Genomic DNA, 16,962 nt, shown 5'->3' with positions numbered 1-16,962 from the left:
GACATTACTTTGCCAACAAAGGTTCATCTAGTCAAGGCTATGGTTTTTCCTGTGGTCATGTATGGATGTGAGAGTTGGACTGTGGAGAAGGCTGAGTGCCGAAGAATTGATGCTTTTGAACTGTGGTGTTGGAGAAGACTCTTGAGAGTCCCTTGGACTGCAAGGAGATCCAGCCAGTCCATTCTGAAGGAGATAAGCCCTGGGATTTCTTTGGAAGGAATGATGCTAAAGCTGAAACTCCAGTACTTTTGCCACCTCATGCGAAGAGTTGACTCATTGGAAAAGACTCTGATGCTGGGAGGGATTGGGAGCAAGAGGAGAAGGGGACGACAGAGGATGAGATGGCTGGATGGCATCACTGACTCGATGGATGTGAGTCTGGGTGAACTCCGGGAGTTGGTGATGGACAGGGAGGCCTGGCGTGCTGTGATTCATGGGGTCGCAAAGAGTCGGACACGACTGAGCGACTGAACTGAACTGAACTGAAGATCATAGTATGTTCTACTTCAATATAAGGAGAAAACTTCCTCATAAACTGAGAGACTCATAAAATCAAACTCTAAGAGCTACTTTTAGATCTGTCACCTCTTAAAGGGATAGGTTACACAGTTTATAGTGATAAAAGGAAATTGCAGAATGCTAATTCCTTACTCTGCAGAATAATATGAAGATTCTGTCAGTCATAATATGAGGATTGTCTCTGGCAATAATACTTCAAGTGAATTGGGACTAAAAATAATATTCTTATTTGATATATCAAAATACTACCTAATGATGTTTGTACTTACTAGTTTTTCCCCTCTGCTTGGTAGGCTCTTTCCCCAGAATGTCTTGGCTCAAGTTCACATTAATGTTTCAGTAAATCATCTGCTCAGAAATACTATCTTTCTTGAGGCAGAGCTGTCTGTTTTCCCCATGTGGAACAGTGCCTGGGTCATGGTAGAAGATCTATAGTGAAGGGGGAAATGGGGAAAAAAATAAAGGGGTAACAGCTTACTTTATGCCAGTATGATTAAAGTATTTTGAGACTGGAGAAAGAATGGATGTATAGAAAAAAAGCTAGTTAAGATATTTACTAAAGAACAATTGGAAATGAAAATAAGCATTTCTGAAATAAGTCATTTAAACTATTTGTGTGTGTGACCCCGTGGACTGTAGCCCATCAGGCTCCTCTGTCCAAGAATACTGGAGTGGGTTGCCATTTCCTTCTCCAGGGGATCTTCCCGACCCAGGGATTGAACCCAGGCCTCCCACATTGCAGGCAGACACTGTAACCTCTGAGCCACCAGGGAAACCCATATATATATATATATATTTTTTTTTTTTTAATAAAGGTAACCATTGTTTTATTAAGAATTATAGAGTCTGGCTTAATCAAAATAGACTAACATAGAAACTTGATACGGTATTTTGAAAGCTATAGAATATTCACAATACCATTTTAGTTAGAAGATGATAGATTTTATTGTTAAAATAGTTTGCTTATCTCTGTATGTGGGGGTAAGTGTGTATATATAAATGAATGTATGTAATATGCTTAGAACTTAGAAAATATGAAATAAGTTCTTTGTAAATATTCATGCTAGGAAAAAGAAACAAAACTAATTACTGTAAGATGAAAATCATAATATCTTTATTTTCACAGATGTACCAAGAAGTGGAGAATCACAAAATACTCACTGTGAACAATGTCAAGCGTGTTCTCCAAAATAAATTTCCTCATGCTAATATTTGGGATATTTTGGGAATTGATTCTAAATATGATGGTGAAAGAAAGGTAAGTTGGAATGCACATTTTAAAAAATATGGTGAAGAAGCTTTTATTATCTCATGAATAGATGATCTTAATATAACTAACTCTACAATCAGATTTAGATTTTAAACGTTAAAAAAAGGGAAATTTATACCTTTGAATGACACGTTTTATACAGTTTTTAAGTTACCACTATTGACATCAAAAAAGTTACTTCTCAGAACTAATAGTGTAGAAAATCATTAAAACAATTAACAAAATGGCAATATGTACATACCTACCAATAATTACTTAAATGTAAATGGACTAAATGCTTCAATCAAAGGACAGTAACCAGATGGATATACAAGCAAGACTTGTGTATAAGCTGCCTCCAAGAGACTTAACTTCAGATCTGAAGATACACACAGACTGAAGTGAGGGAATTAAATAGGTATTTCATGCAATGGCAATGAGAAGAAATCCGGGGACCAGTTGGCGTCAGATGAAATAGAGTTTAAAACAAAGGCTGAAATAAGGGACAAAGGAGGATATCATATAATGATCAATGGATCAGCCCAAGAAGATATAATTGTTAATATATGTAACTCCTTCAGTTCAGTTCAGTCGCTCAGTCATGTCGGACTCTCTGTGACCCCATGAACCGCAGCACGCCATACCTCCCTGTCCATCACCAACTCCTGGAGTCAACCCAAACCCATGTCCATTGAGTTGTTGATGCCATCCAACCATCTCATCCTCTGTTGTCCCCTTCTCCTCCTGCCCTCAATCTTTCTCAGCATCAGGGTCTTTTCCAATGAGTCAGCTCTTCACATCAGGTGGCCAAAGTATTGGAGTTTCAGCCTCAACATTAGTCCTTCCAATGAACACCCAGGACTGATCTCCTTTAGGATGGACTGGTTGGATCTCCTTGCAGTCCAAGGGACTCTCAAGAGTCTTCTCCAACACCACAGTTCAAAAGCATCAATTCTTCGGCACTCAGCTTTCTTTATAGTCCAACTCTCACATCCATACATGACCACTGGAAAAACCATAGTCTTGACCACATGGACCTTTGTTGACAAAGTAATGTCTCTGCTTTTTAATATGCTGTCTAACTTGGTCATAACTTTCCTTCCAAGGAGTAAGTGTCTTCTAATTTCATGGCTGCAGTCAGCATCTGCGGTGATTTTGGAGCCCAGAAAAAGAAAGTCAGCCACTGTTTTCACTGTTTCCCCATCTATCTGCCATGAAGTGATGGGACCGGATGCCATGATCTTAGTTTTCTGAATGTTGAGCTTTAAGCCAACTTTTTCACTCTCTTCTTTCACTTTCATCAAGAGGCTCTTTACTTCTTCTTTGCTTTCTGCCATAAGTGTGGTGTCATCTGCATATCTGAGGTTACTGATACTTCTCCCGGCATATATATACAGTTATATATATATGTAATATAGCTCAGAGATAATCTAGTTCAGTGGTTACAAGTTCAGACTATTTGTCACACACTTGTAAGTACAAATTCTGTTTCCAAAATGTAGTAGTTATATGACATTGGAAGTCACTCTCTGTATGTTTTATCATCTATAAAGTGAATATAATAGTACTTAGCTTCAGAAAGTAATTATTAATATGTTGGCTATCATGACAATTTTATTGATACATAGTGTTGAGTAGTGAATGAATTAATTAGTGATACTGTATCATACAAGATAAAATCCAGATACTGAAGACCTTCATGATCTAGCCCCTCCACCCCTCTGGCCTAATATCTTCTCCCTACATATTAATAACTCCTCCCTCTGTAAACACAGGAAACTGTTTGCCATTACCTGAATATACCATATTCTCTTTTCCCTTCTATTCCTTGCAGTGCTGTCTGTTTTTGCTTGGAATGTCTTTCTCCACTTTTACAGGACAAGCAAATTTTTACTTGTCCTTTAAGATTTTGCTGTTATTCCCTGAAGAGGGTTTCTATGATCCCTTCTCTCCACACTCAAACTTTGTCACTTCTTTTCTGGGCTCCCATAAAACCTGGTATATGGCCTCAGTTTTGCTTGTATATATGTGAGCCCCTCGAAGGCAGATATTTTAGCTTTGTACTCGCAGAGTCTAGCCAAACACATGAATTCAATGAATGTTTACTAAACAAATGAACATAGAGATAAATTAATCTCTTATGCAGGTAGATGTATTTTTTAAAGTAAAGTCATACCCTTTTATCAAAGGCCAGAAAACTACAGGCCCCAAGCCAAATCCAGGCTTTCCACCACCGTTTTTCCATCTGTTTTTATAAACACAGGTTGTTGGAGACAGCCAGGTTCATTCATTCATTTGTTGTGTGTCTCTGTAACACACAACACTGTAACATTAGTTTGCACTGTAACATCACGATTGAGTAGTTGTGTCACAGACCAGATGGCTCACAAAACCTAAAATATGTGTCTGGCCCTTTTAAAAAAAGTTTTCTGACTTGTTCTCTGTAGGTAAATTACCTTCCTTTAAGTAGTGTTGCAAAGAACAGATAAAATTAGCAAAACTAACATTTTTCTATGACATACAAAAATGTTGCAGTCCCTTTATGTATTTCGTTTTCAAACAGACATATTCTGTTTAACTCTCTGATATTTTTTTAATTGAATAGGCAGGAACAAACTTTTATAAGATGACTGGCTTGGGTCCTTTGCCTCAAGCTCTTTATAATGGTGAATCCTTTGACCGTGAAGAGCTGAATTTTAAGGAACTAGAAATGGCTGTTCTTCACAGAATGATGGATACAACTGCGTATTTACAAAAGGAAGTTTTTATGGTAAGTAAGCATGTATGAGAAAATGTCTGATGAATGATATTTCTAAATTATTTCTATATTACATTAGAACTATCTTAATAGCTAAAGTCAATTGCATAAAAGTTTCCATTCTAATCATTTAGTAGTGCTTTTTAAAGTAGTAATTAAATTTATCTGTGCATAATTACATCTAAAAATTGCTTAATTGGAAAGAAACTCCAAAGTTTTACAGGAAAATTTATTATAAGAATCTTAAATTGACTTATTTTAGATTAAGCAATCTTTAAATGTATTCTCTGCATCATATTAAAACATATGCATATAAATTGCCTATATTGCCTAAATAATATTTTGTTATTTTAGGGTGCCTTAAATGATCGAATAAATGCAGTTGACTTCCTAATGGGTAAAAATAATGTTGTGCCCCGTATAAATCCTTTGATTTTGCACAATAAATGGCAGTACCTTAATTTGATACCTACATCAGGTAAAATAATCCTTCCTTTTCTACAAATGTTTATTGAGTTGTGAATGTTTTATTAATTCATTATTTAACATTTAACATTAAAATTTTTAGTAACTGCTGATGTTGAAGATTTCTCTACTTTCTTGTTCTTGGATACACAAGATAAGAGTGCTGTAATTGCAGAGAACATGCACTATGTAACTGAAAGAGGTAATAAGCATATTTTATTTTCCTGAATTTATTCCTAAATGGTAAAAGTTAATAATTTTATTAAATGTTTGCATAACGCATTTTTGTATGTTGATATTTGATTAGAGGCCTGGTTTTCAATTTGAGAATTTGTAAATTGTTAGGATAAAAGGATTTTGCTGAGAAAAATGATGCCGCGTGTCCTAGCTAATCATATATGCAGGGGTTAATCTTATTTCTTTGCCTTTTTTTTAAAGCTAGCTATTCTGTTATTCTCCTTTTTAGGAAAGTGGTAAAACACTTCCAAGATTAAGTAACCTGATAATCTTATAAGGCATGAATAAAAGTGTAATCCCCAGATGAGAGGAGACTAGTTCTGCATTCTGGTTAAACAGTGTCTGAATGTTTTGCTTAGGATAGCGGTCATATCCAAAGGAAGGGGGACCAAGACAGGAACATCTTTGGAAATAACGATTTAGCCTAGATAGGAAAACTGCAGTATGACCACAGACTTGTGAGATACCATGAATTCTTCAGATAATGGAGTTTGGTTGGTTTGAGTTTCACTTTGTTTTGTTTGACCCACTTTGTTCTGGAGAGAACACAGAGAACCCGTGCATGAAACATAAAAGAAAGCTGATTTTTATGTTGTTATATAAAGTGGTAACTTTCTGACAATGAGTGATCTAAAGATGAAATTACTGTGAAATAAGGGGTAATTTTTATATATGAAAGAGATTTAAGCACACAGCTAGTTTTTGAGAATGCTATGGGGTGAATCCAAATTAGGACCAGATCACCTTTGAGTTACTTTCTAACAGATCTGTGATTTTGTGTTCATAAAGTGGTCTGTCTACAAGAAATTCAACAAATAATAAAATATAATTCAGTTCCATTGTATGGCAGGCTAAGGTCCTGAATGTGTCAAGTGAAGGGAAAAGTAGACAGAAAAACAGGGAATAAAAAAATAGAAGAAGTATATTTATCAGGTTCTGGATTGTATTTCAAAAATTGCTTCGGGGCATCAGAATAGAGTAAGTTAGCCTATAATTAATGCCCTTAGATTAAATCTCTTTCAATTTAAAAGAATAATTAACTGAGAAACACCTTATTTCTTTATTTTTATGGGATCAAGACCATCCCCAAGAAAAAAAATGCAAAAAAGCAAAATGGCTGTCTGGGGAGGCCTTAAATAGCTGTGAAAAGAAGAGAAGCAAAAAGCAAAGGAGAAAAAGAAACATACAAGCCTCTGAATGCAGAGTTCCAAAGAATAGCAAGGAGAGATAAGAAAGCCTTCCTCAGCATGCAATGCAAAGAAATAGAGGAAACCAACAGAGTGGGAAAGACTAGAGATCTCTTCAAGAAAATTAGAGATCCCAAGGGAACATTTCATGCACAGATGGGCTTGATAAAGGACAGAAATGGTAGGGACCTAACAGAAGCAGAAGATATTAAGAAGAGGTGGCAAGAATACACAGAAGAACTGTACAAAAAAGATCTTCACAACCCAGATAATCACAATGGTGTGATCACTGACCTAGGGCCAGACATCCTGGATTGTGAAGTCAAGTGGGCCTTAGAAAGCATCACTACAAACAAAGCTAGCGGAGGTGATGGAATCCCAGTTGAGCTATTTCAAATCCTGAAAGATGATGCTGTGAAAGTGCTGCACTCAATATGCCAGCAAGTTTGGAAAACTCAGCAGTGGCCACAGGACTGGAAAAGGTCAATTTTCATTCCAATCCCAAGGAAAGGCAATGCCAAAGAATGCTCAAACTACTGCACAACTGCACTCATCTCACAAGCTAGTAAAGTAATGCTCAATATTCTCTAAGCCAGGTTTCAGCAATACGTGAACCGTGAACTTCCTGATGTTCAAGCTGGTTTTAGAAAAGGCAGAGAAACCAGAGATCAATTTGCCAACATCCGCTAGATCATCAAAAGGGCAAGAGTGTTCCAGAAAAACATCTATTTCTGCTTTATTGACTATGCCAAAGCCTTTGACTGTGTGGATCACAATAAACTGTGGAAAATTCTGAAAGAGATGGGAATACCAGACCACCTGATCTGCCTCTTGAGAAACCTATATTCAGGTCAGGAAGCAACAGTTAGAACTGGACATGGAACAACAGACTGGTTCCAAATAGGAAAAGGAGTATGTCAAGGCTTTTATTGTCACCCTGCTTATTTAACTTCTATGCAGAGTACATCTTGAGAAACGCTGGGCTGGAAGAAGCACAAGCTGGAATCAAGATTGCTGGGAGAAATATCAATAACCTCAGATATGCAGATAACACCACTCTTACAGCAGAAAGTGAAAAGGAATTAAAAAGCCTCTTGTTGAAAGTGAAAGAGGAGAGTGAAAAAGTTGGCTTAAAGCTCAGCATTCAGAAAACTAAGATCATGGCATCTGGTCCCATCACTTCATGGCAAACAGATGGGGAAACAGTGGCTGACTTTATTTTTGGGGGCTCCAAAATCACTGCAGATGGTGACTGCAGCCATGAAATTAAAAGACGCTTACTCCCTGGTAGGAAAATTATGACCAACCTAGATAGCATATTCAAAAGCAGAGACATTACTTTGCCAACAAAGGTCCATCTAGTCAAAGCTGTGGTTTTTCCAGTGGTCATGTATGGATGTGAGAGTTGGACTGTGAAGAATGCTGAGCGCCGAAGAATTGATGCTTTTGAACTGTGGTGTTGGAGAAGACTTGAGAGTCCCTTGGACTGTAAGGAGATCCAACCAGTCCATTCTGAAGGAGATCAGTCCCAGGTGTTCATTGGAAGGACTGATGCTAAAGCTAAAACTCAATACTTTGGCCACCTCATGCAAAGAGTTGACTCTTTTGAAAAGACCCTGATGCTGGGAGGGATTAGGGGCAAGAGGAGAAGGGGACGACAGAGGATGAGACGGCTGGATGGCATCACCGACTCGATGGACATGAGTTTGTGTGGACCCGGGAGTTGGCGATGGACACAGAGGCCCGGCTTGCTGCGATCATGGGGTCGCAAAGAGTTGGACACGACTGAGTGACTGAAATGAACTGAACTGAAACAAATATAAAATTGGGAGAAACTTGCTTAGCATTTTTGAAGTATTTCTCAGTTTACTATTTGTAATTGTAAAAATGCTGACATTTAAGAAGGCATGAGAATTCTTTACCTTCCTTCTTTGAAAAGAATGTGCCACCACTGCATTACTATTAAATTGCTTCTGAAGGATTGCAAGGAGAATCAGTGTGTCCTTCATTTTGTTACATATTTGTTTCATTAACCAAAGCCAGCTTTTGCATAATTATATATTACTGGGTATGGAACGATAGCATCACCTACTCAGTGGATATGAGTTTGAGTAAACTCCAGGAGATGGTGCAGGACAGGGAAGCCTGGCTTGCTGCAGTCCATGGGGTTACAGAGTCGGACACGACTTAGTGATTGAACAACAGTGATAGAACTGTAACTTCGCATCTATTCAGGTGTAAGTTTTTGGTGTAGCAAACTTTCTACAGTTATTTTAAGTGGGTCATATGATCTAAGGGACTAATTTTTGTATAGGTTCAATGATATCCAGACAAGTATTATTTCAGATGTTATATGCTGAGGTTGGATGAAATTAAACCAATTTAACTGTGACTGCAGAATTAAAAATTGTTTCATCTTGTGGCTTCCAGATTTTCAAATGTTTCTGGAAAAAAAATGTATTGATGTTTTTGGCATAAGATGATGTGAATTAGACTAAGTTAACAATAGCCAGAATTTTTGAAATACATGAATCATAAGCTAATAAAATATTGCTGTTTCCAGTATCTGCTAATAATTTATTGTGTGTGGTTTTACATTATGTAAGGCATAAATATCACTTTTTTTTTTACATATGTAGCTGGAAGGCAATTTTGCATGCCAACAGTGGAACCTTAGTAAGCATAATACAATTTTCTCTACTGGCAAAAGTATCCCATAGATGTGTTTCTTGGTGACTATTCTTTCTTTTTGGTATCTGAATTTATACAAAGTTTATAAATGAATTACTCTTAACATTTTCTATGTATTTCAGTCTGTGTGTGTTTAATTTTTACCAATACTTTCTTATTTTCAAAATGATTCATTTTAAAAACTATTATTTTATGTATTTTGTTAACTGGAAATGTTCCTGTCTTTGCTTTGATTTTAAGAATTAGTTTATACTGTTTGAAACTTTCAGATGATGATGTAATTTCTTCAGTTACTTTCTGGATTGTTGCTGATTTTGACAAACCATCTGGGAGAAAACTGCTTTTTAATGCATTAAATCACATGGTGAGTGTTTGGACACTTTCTACAAAAATTAATGTGTTGTAATTTTGAGAAAGCAGTATGAAAAACGTGCGTTAAGTCTTTATTTTCCTTCATGTTAACATTTTCAGTTCCTTAACTTGATTAGAACATGGTGCTAAGGCAGGAATTCAGATTCTTTCTCCATGTACGATAGTGACCTTGCCCCAGAAAAGACAGCCCTACATGTCTTCTGTGATTCATGACTTGTATGTTCTCTCCTAGTACTTGCTGTTGGACTTACATGTACATGTCTAGTAGCATGTATGTGCTGAATGTTTGTGTCCCCCCCAAAATTTATAGGGCTTCCCTGGTGGCTCAGATGGTAAAAGAATCTTCTTGCAATGCAGGAGACTCAGGTTTGATCCCTGGGTGGGGAAGATCCCCCTGGAGAAGGCAATGGCAAAGCACTCCAGCATTCTTGCCTAGAGAATTCCATGGACAAAAGAGCCTGGCAGGCTACAGTCCATGGGATCACACAGAGTCGGACACTACTGAGGGACTAACACTTTTTTCTTTTCTTTCAAAATTTTTATGTTCAAATCTAATCCTCAATATGCTGATATTAGGAGATGGGACCTTTAGGAGGTAATTAGGTTATAAGGGTGGGGTCCTCATAAATGGGATTAGTGCTCTTACAAAACGAGGTCCTAGACCTAGCCTACTCTCTTTCTGTCATGTAAGGATCCAAGGAGAAATTAGAAAATGCAACCAGAACAGGGTCCTCACCAGCACCTGCCCATGCTGGCACACTGATCTTGGTCCACCAGCCTCCATATTGTACTAGTTTTTTACATATCTGTCTCAGTAATAAGTAAAACAAGTGAACAGAAAATCAATAGGGATGTACAGATGATTTGAATAATAAAATCCCCAAACTTTACCTAATGAATATTGATAGAAAAATACACATTGCATAGTATATGTTCTTACAAAGCACAAATGTACTATTTAAGAAACATTTGTAGATGCTGGGCTGTAAACCAAATCTCATAAAAACTAGACTGATGTTCTAGTTTTCTTTTGGTTATTGATTTCTAAATTATACTGTAGTCAAAGAATATACTTTTGCTCTTTCAGCTGCAGGGTTTGAACAGCATGGGTCCACTTATGCACAAATTTTTTTCAGTAGTAAATACTACAGTATTATGTCATCTGTGGTTGGCTGACTCTACAGATGTGGAACTTTGAATACGGAGGACCAACTATAAGTGGATTTTCGACTGCTCAGGGGGTCAGTGTGTCTGACCCCTGCATTGTTCAAGGGTCAAGTGTACTTTGTATGATTTTAGTCTTGGAAAATTTTATGAAATTTACAAAATTCCATTGTAAAAGGATATGTAAAATACTGATCTTTATCACCTTTAAATGTGTTTTGCAGAAAACAAGTGGTCATAGTCGGTTGGGGGTTATTTATAATCCTACATCAAAAATAGATGAAGAAAACACAACTATTTCTAGAGGAATTCTGGCAGCTTTTCTTACTCTGAAAAATAGCTTTTTGAGAAACTTTCTCAGGAAACTGGCAGAAGAAAAAACTGCTGCAGCTATTTACTCTGGAAATAAAATTAAAACGTTGCTTACTGAGGTTAGTAGCTATTTGTTTGAAGTAATAGATACATATCTGTTGCATATTTCAGTGTGCTTGGAGATATGTTGCCAAAAAATCAATAAATATAATCAAATGGGGATCGTAAGCTTTACAGTGGGAAATGTCCTCATTAAATGATATGGCTTTGCATAGAAGCACTGAACATATCAAATTTCAGATATTTCAGCTACTACTCAATGATCTTAAAGTTAATGGCTTTCTAGTTTGGATATGTATTTATGTGAAGAATTGGGAGTTAAAAGAATATGTGAATAATCCTCAATTATTTCACTGAAGGGATCCAGTACAGGGAAAAATTCTAAGGTAAAAGCTGATGCTCTGGAAGAAAGACTCATTAATCCATTCCAAAAATTTATCGATTGACTCCCAGACAATGGGGATAATACTTGTGAACAAGGCAGATAGAATCCCTGTTCTTATGGACTTACATTGTAATGGGAAAGAAAAGGTAAATGGTGCTAGAAAAAAAAATTATAAGAAAGTATACTGTTTGAGGGATGTTCTTTTAGCTGGAGTGGTCAAGGGAAGGCATCTCTAAAGAGCTGTTGTTTGGGCAAAGCTCTGAATGAAATGAGAAATCAAGCCATGGAAAGTCTGTTAGAGGAATGTACCAGATTCAAGAATACAGTGAATCTGAAGAAAGTATTTATAGGAGGACATGGTCAACTATGCCAGATGTCTTGAAATTAAGCTTCATGAGGGACCATTTTATTTGTTAAGGTGGTTGTTGGTGACTGATAAGAATAGTTTCAATGAAGTAGTAGGTATAAAGGTGAACTAGAGTCAAGAGAAGGCGATGGCACCCCACTCCAGTACTCTTGCCTGGAGAATCCCATGGACGGAGGAGCTTGGTGGGCTGCAGTCCATGGGTCGCTAAGAGTCGGAGACGACTGAGCGACTTCACTTTCACTTTTCACTTCCATGCATTGGAGAAGGAAATGGCAACCCACTCCAGTGTTCTTGCCTGGAGAATCCCAGGGACAGGGGAGCCTGGTGGGCTACCGTCTATGGGGTCGCACGGAGTCGGACACGACTGAAGCGACTTAGCAGCAGCAGCAGCAGCAGCAGAGTCAAGAGAGAAAGGGAAATCAGAAAAGAGAGACAGCAAGTATTTGTAGCTTTCTAAAGGAATTTTCCTATGTGGAGAACAGAGAAATACTGTGTAGCTAGAATAGGACTTGAGGTCAGGGAAGGATTTTACTTTTTTGGTATGCTAATGAAAACAGTCCATCCAAATATGAGAAAGGATGATACGGAGAGAAGGGAGCAAAGTCAGAGGATGTTTCTTGAGTAGAAAAGAGGTGCTGGGACCCAATGCACAAGTTGTAAGTATTGGTTTAAGAACAGGGTAGATTTATTTGGTGGTAGCAAGATAAGTACTTCTCTTCTGATTGATTCTGTTTTCAAAAAAAAGTCAGATCATTAGCTAAGTATTAGGATGGGAGCAGGGACTCATTGGAAAAGACCCTCATGCTGGGAGGGATTGGGGGCAGGAGGAGAAGGGGACAGCAGAGGATGAGATGGCTGGATGGCATCACTGACTCGATGGACATGAGTTTGAGTAAACTCCGGGAGTTGGTGATGGACAGGGAGGCCTGGCGTGCTGCGGTTCATGGGGTCGCAAAGAGTCAGACACGACTGAGCAACTGAACTGAACTGAGGTGCTCTTAGAGGTTGGAGGGAAGAAGAGAGACTGTCAAGTATTTTCCTATTGTTCTGCGAGTGAGAAAGTGAATCAACAATGGTATAGGAGAATTTCTGAGGGCTCTCAAGATTAGTGACCATAACTGAAAGTGAGATCAGTATTGGCCGCACGTGTTTCTCCAGCCATCCTAACACTGTTTGGATCCTGTCACAGAGTAAATAGATTTATGTTTAACCAGAGTTGAGGTTTTGCCAGGTGATTATAACTGAGAGGAGGCATTCAAGGGAACTGAGTATGCACTGTTTTTGCTATGGTAAAGGGCTCTGAGGTAGAGCTTGGTTAGGAGGAAAATTATGATATGGAAAGCACAATAGACAATAAGTGGTTGGATCAAGGGACTAAAGGGTTGACTAATGGTTGTTCTGTTGATACTGGAGTGAATGAGCTGGAGGGTCAGCAGCTTGTGATCAGAGAGGAGTTAACTGAGAGATTCTGAAAGTGAAGTTCTGGGGCTGCACTGTCTGATACTGTAGCCACCAACTTCATGTGGCTGTTTTAAATAAAATTACAGTAAATTTCTCAGTCATACTAGCCAGATTTCTAGAGCTCAGTACCCACCTGTGGCTGTGCCTTGGGCAGGCAGGGAACCTTTTCTGGTATTGTGGGTGTTCCAGGAACATGATAAAAATGCAGAAGGCAAGGCCCACCCTGGATCTACTCCAGTACAATCTATATTTTAACAAGACACCCAGGTGATTTGTATGCATATTAATGTTTGAAAGAATCCACCTGCAATGAGGGAGACCTGGGTTTGATCCCTGGGTTGGGAGGATCCCTTGGAGAAGGGAAAGGCTACCCACTTCAGCATCCTGGTCAGGAGAATTCCATGAACTGTATAGTCTGTGGGATTGCAAGAGTTGGACATGACTGAATGACTTTCACTTAATGTTTGATACACACTGAGATGGATAATATTACTTTTGTATTTCAGAATTTAAATGCACTATTACTAAATTGGTTTTGTGGGATTGGAATGAGACCGAGTATTTTTATTCTAACCAGTATTTTTTAGTTGAGCACACCAAAATGGAAGTACTGAGTTCAGAATTTAATAAACATTGTATTTTATTTTTTAATGTTAAATTTTTTAAAATGATGTTCCCTAGCATTTTATTAATCAGTAATCCACCGCACATTCTCAACAAATGATAGCAAGCTATCTACTTATAACAGGATTTACAAATACTGTCATTGCCTTGCCAAGAAGGATTCTATTTTTAAAATGTGATTTCAGAACAAGATGGTACTTTTAAAAATCAAAAGTTAATGTAATTTTAAGTTTTATAATGACTTATTAAAGTAAGCTATGTTAAAAATTATTTTGTGTATTTACTGTTCCCTTATTGGTTTTATCATTCTTAACTTATGCCTTAGGGGATGGATAAAAATGCCTTTGAGAAAAAATATAATACCATTGGAGTGAATATTTTTCGAACTCACCACTTGTTCTGCCGAGATGTACTTAAATTGAGTCCTGGAGAAAAAGGTGTTGTCAGCAATGGGAGGGTAAGTAGAAAAAGCGATTGCTTACTTTTTTCAGTGACACTGTGATACAAAGGTCTCAAACATTTTCTATTACAATACACCTGATGCAGTACACACAGAGGATGATGCTCACGCCAGACAGGTCTCAGCATAAATAAACTGGCCTCTGAGATAATCTAGTTCATGGCACACTCCCTGTGTCTTCACCCCTACCCCCATGGGTGGTAACATTGGATGTGGCTGAGGATGTTCTTTGGGGATAGCTTTTATAAGGTAAGTATTAGAACAAGCAGTTTAGTATATATTACAACGTTGTAATTGAGAATCACTGTTGTAAATGTGTGTATAAAGTACATTTTAACATCTTTTTTCTTTTTGTAGCTTTTTTCTACAATTGATAATACCTTTGTAAGTGTTGTGGTATAAAGTTATATGTATTAATATAATTTTTAAAAACTGTGGGGAAAGTCACTCTTACTACCACCATCCTAATAAAGATTTTTTCTTTTTTAAAACAATTTATTTATTTTTAATTGGAGGATAATTGCTTTGCAATATTGTATTAGTTTCTGCCGTACATCAACATGAATCAGCCATAGGTATACATATGTCCCCTCCCTCTTGAATCTTTCTCCTATCTCCCATACCATCCCACCCTCGAGGTTTTACCTTCAAATCCTTTGTTTCTACTCTGCATAGCTTTGTCTGTTTTTTAAATACATAATTATAATCACACTTTTTTCTCTTAATATACTAAAAATATTTTTCCAGTTGATTAGGGAGTTGTAATATATACATACAAAATTAGTGGACAATAGCTACTTATTAATATTTTTAGTATGATAGTCTAGTTTTCTTTCTCAGGTGTGATTTAAGTTTTTAAAAATTGAATCTGATGCTTAAGTATTACTAGAAATCAGCTAATGCAGTCTGTTTGACATACCTCTGCTTGAACCATCAAATTGTATATCCCTAAGTCATCATCAACGGAGAAGGCAATGGCACCCCACTCCAGTACTTTTGCCTGGAAAATCCCATGGACGGAGGAGCCTGGTAGGCTGTAGTCCATGGGGTCGCTAGAGTCGGACACGACTGAGCAAGCGACTTCACTTTCACTTTTCGCTTTCATGCATTGGAGAAGGAAATGGCAACCCACTCCAGTGTTCTTGCTTGGAGAATCCCAGGGACAGGGAAGCCTGGTGGGCTGCTGTCTATGGGGTCGCACAGAGTCGGACACCACTGATGCGACTTAGCAGCAGCAACAGCAAGTCATCATCAAAGGTCAGTTTTCTACATTTTTATGAGTTCTGTTCCTCTGTGCTCCATTCCCACATTATCATTCCCTTAAAATTATGCTTTTTTATTCTTTCTTATTTGAGTCTGTAAATAATAGAAATTGGAGAATAATGATATCATCCACAAATTAGGTATTTCTTCTTCAGTGTAACAGTTCTTGTGCTAATTGTGTCAGCTCCTAAAGGTAGTTAGACTCAGGTGCATCAGTGTACAGTGCTACTGTAAAATTGGTGACAACAGTTGGCATTTATGGTTACAATAATGTAAAGTGTTAGTGAATTTTGATAGCTATTTGAAAGCCTAAAAATGGTGTTGCTTTTTTTTTCTTTAGCAATTGCTTTGGGAAGAAATAAACTTTTTAGAACAATTTTATAAAGTATAAAGCTACCTTTGACTTTGTCAGGCATTTTAAGGGATAAAAAGGAAAAAGTTACAGCCTGCTGTATCTATTAATTTGCCTTTTGGTTATACATAATGGAAAAGCTACTCTATGTTTTCTTAGCCATGATATTATTATCAATATTAGTGATAAAATTATAGTTATGTTCGGTTTATTTCTTTTAGAACTCTTTTCTTCTCATTTTCCTTGAAATTGACAAAAGGATTTAGCTGTAATCTTTCCATGAACCAAACATTCTTCTGGAATCCAAGAGTATAGTAGTGAAAAAACATGTTTTTGTGGAGTTTACATTGTGATGCGCAGGGAACAAAAACAAATAGTGTCCTTATTTATACAGGGTTATTTGGACAGAGAACCAAAAGATGTGAGAGAGCAAACTGTGTTGCATATCTGGAAGAATGTCCTAGGTAGAGGGAACAGGGAGTACCAAGTCCTGAGATGAGGTTATGTCTGTGTGTTCTAAGAATAGCAGATATGAGGAGAACAGGAGAGAAGTAGCTGGGGGCCAGATCAGATGCGGTTTTACTCTGAATGAGTTGAGAAGCTCATTGTTCTGGAGAGGGGATTGACATAAACTGACTTACATTTTATTTGGATCATTAGTGGCTATTACATTGAGAATAAACTGTAGAGGTTGGGAAGCCAGTTAGGAGCTATTACAGTAGACCAAGTGAGAGCTGATGGTGGCCTGGACCAGAATGGCTCTAGTGGAAATAGAGAGAAGTAGACGTGAGATGTATTTTGAAGGAAGGGTGAACAGGAGTTGCTTACAGATTTGCTGTGGGATGTGAGAGAACTGCATGACCAGCAGAATGAAGTTGCATTGTTTTAAAGTAAGGAAGACTTGCAGGAGGAGTGGGCTTGTTCAGAAGAAAAGGAAGATCAGATAGAGAATTTAGTTCTGCGTATAGTAAGAGCTCAGTGTTCCGTCCTGGACCTGTGAGTAGACTGGTTGAGTGAGCAACTGGACATGAGTTAA

At 37.6% G+C, this 16,962-nt stretch overlaps 1 protein-coding gene across 6 annotated transcripts in view; it reads left to right on the top strand.

Moving 5' to 3' along the window:
• The window catches only part of UGGT2 (UDP-glucose glycoprotein glucosyltransferase 2), a 144,479-nt gene that overhangs the window by 69,999 nt on the left and 57,518 nt on the right, over positions 1 to 16,962 (top strand). For all 6 annotated transcript variants that reach the window (XM_086330271.1, XM_086330269.1, XM_086330272.1 and 3 more), the window contains 7 exons: positions 1,646 to 1,777; positions 4,374 to 4,538; positions 4,881 to 5,004; positions 5,095 to 5,193; positions 9,376 to 9,470; positions 10,867 to 11,073; positions 14,177 to 14,308. In XM_086330271.1, the coding sequence (XP_086186397.1) occupies positions 1,646 to 1,777; positions 4,374 to 4,538; positions 4,881 to 5,004; positions 5,095 to 5,193; positions 9,376 to 9,470; positions 10,867 to 11,073; positions 14,177 to 14,308 (954 nt within the window). The remainder of the gene's footprint in view (positions 1 to 1,645; positions 1,778 to 4,373; positions 4,539 to 4,880; positions 5,005 to 5,094; positions 5,194 to 9,375; positions 9,471 to 10,866; positions 11,074 to 14,176; positions 14,309 to 16,962) is intronic.

The sequence above is a fragment of the Bos grunniens genome, chromosome 12 (genome assembly GCF_055505025.1).
Source record: "Bos grunniens cultivar Pamir isolate PY7600 chromosome 12, Bosgru_T2T1.0, whole genome shotgun sequence".
Taxonomy (NCBI): domain Eukaryota; kingdom Metazoa; phylum Chordata; class Mammalia; order Artiodactyla; family Bovidae; genus Bos; species Bos grunniens.
Note: the sequence above shows the minus strand (reverse complement) of the source record. Positions and strands in the feature narration are given on the sequence as shown.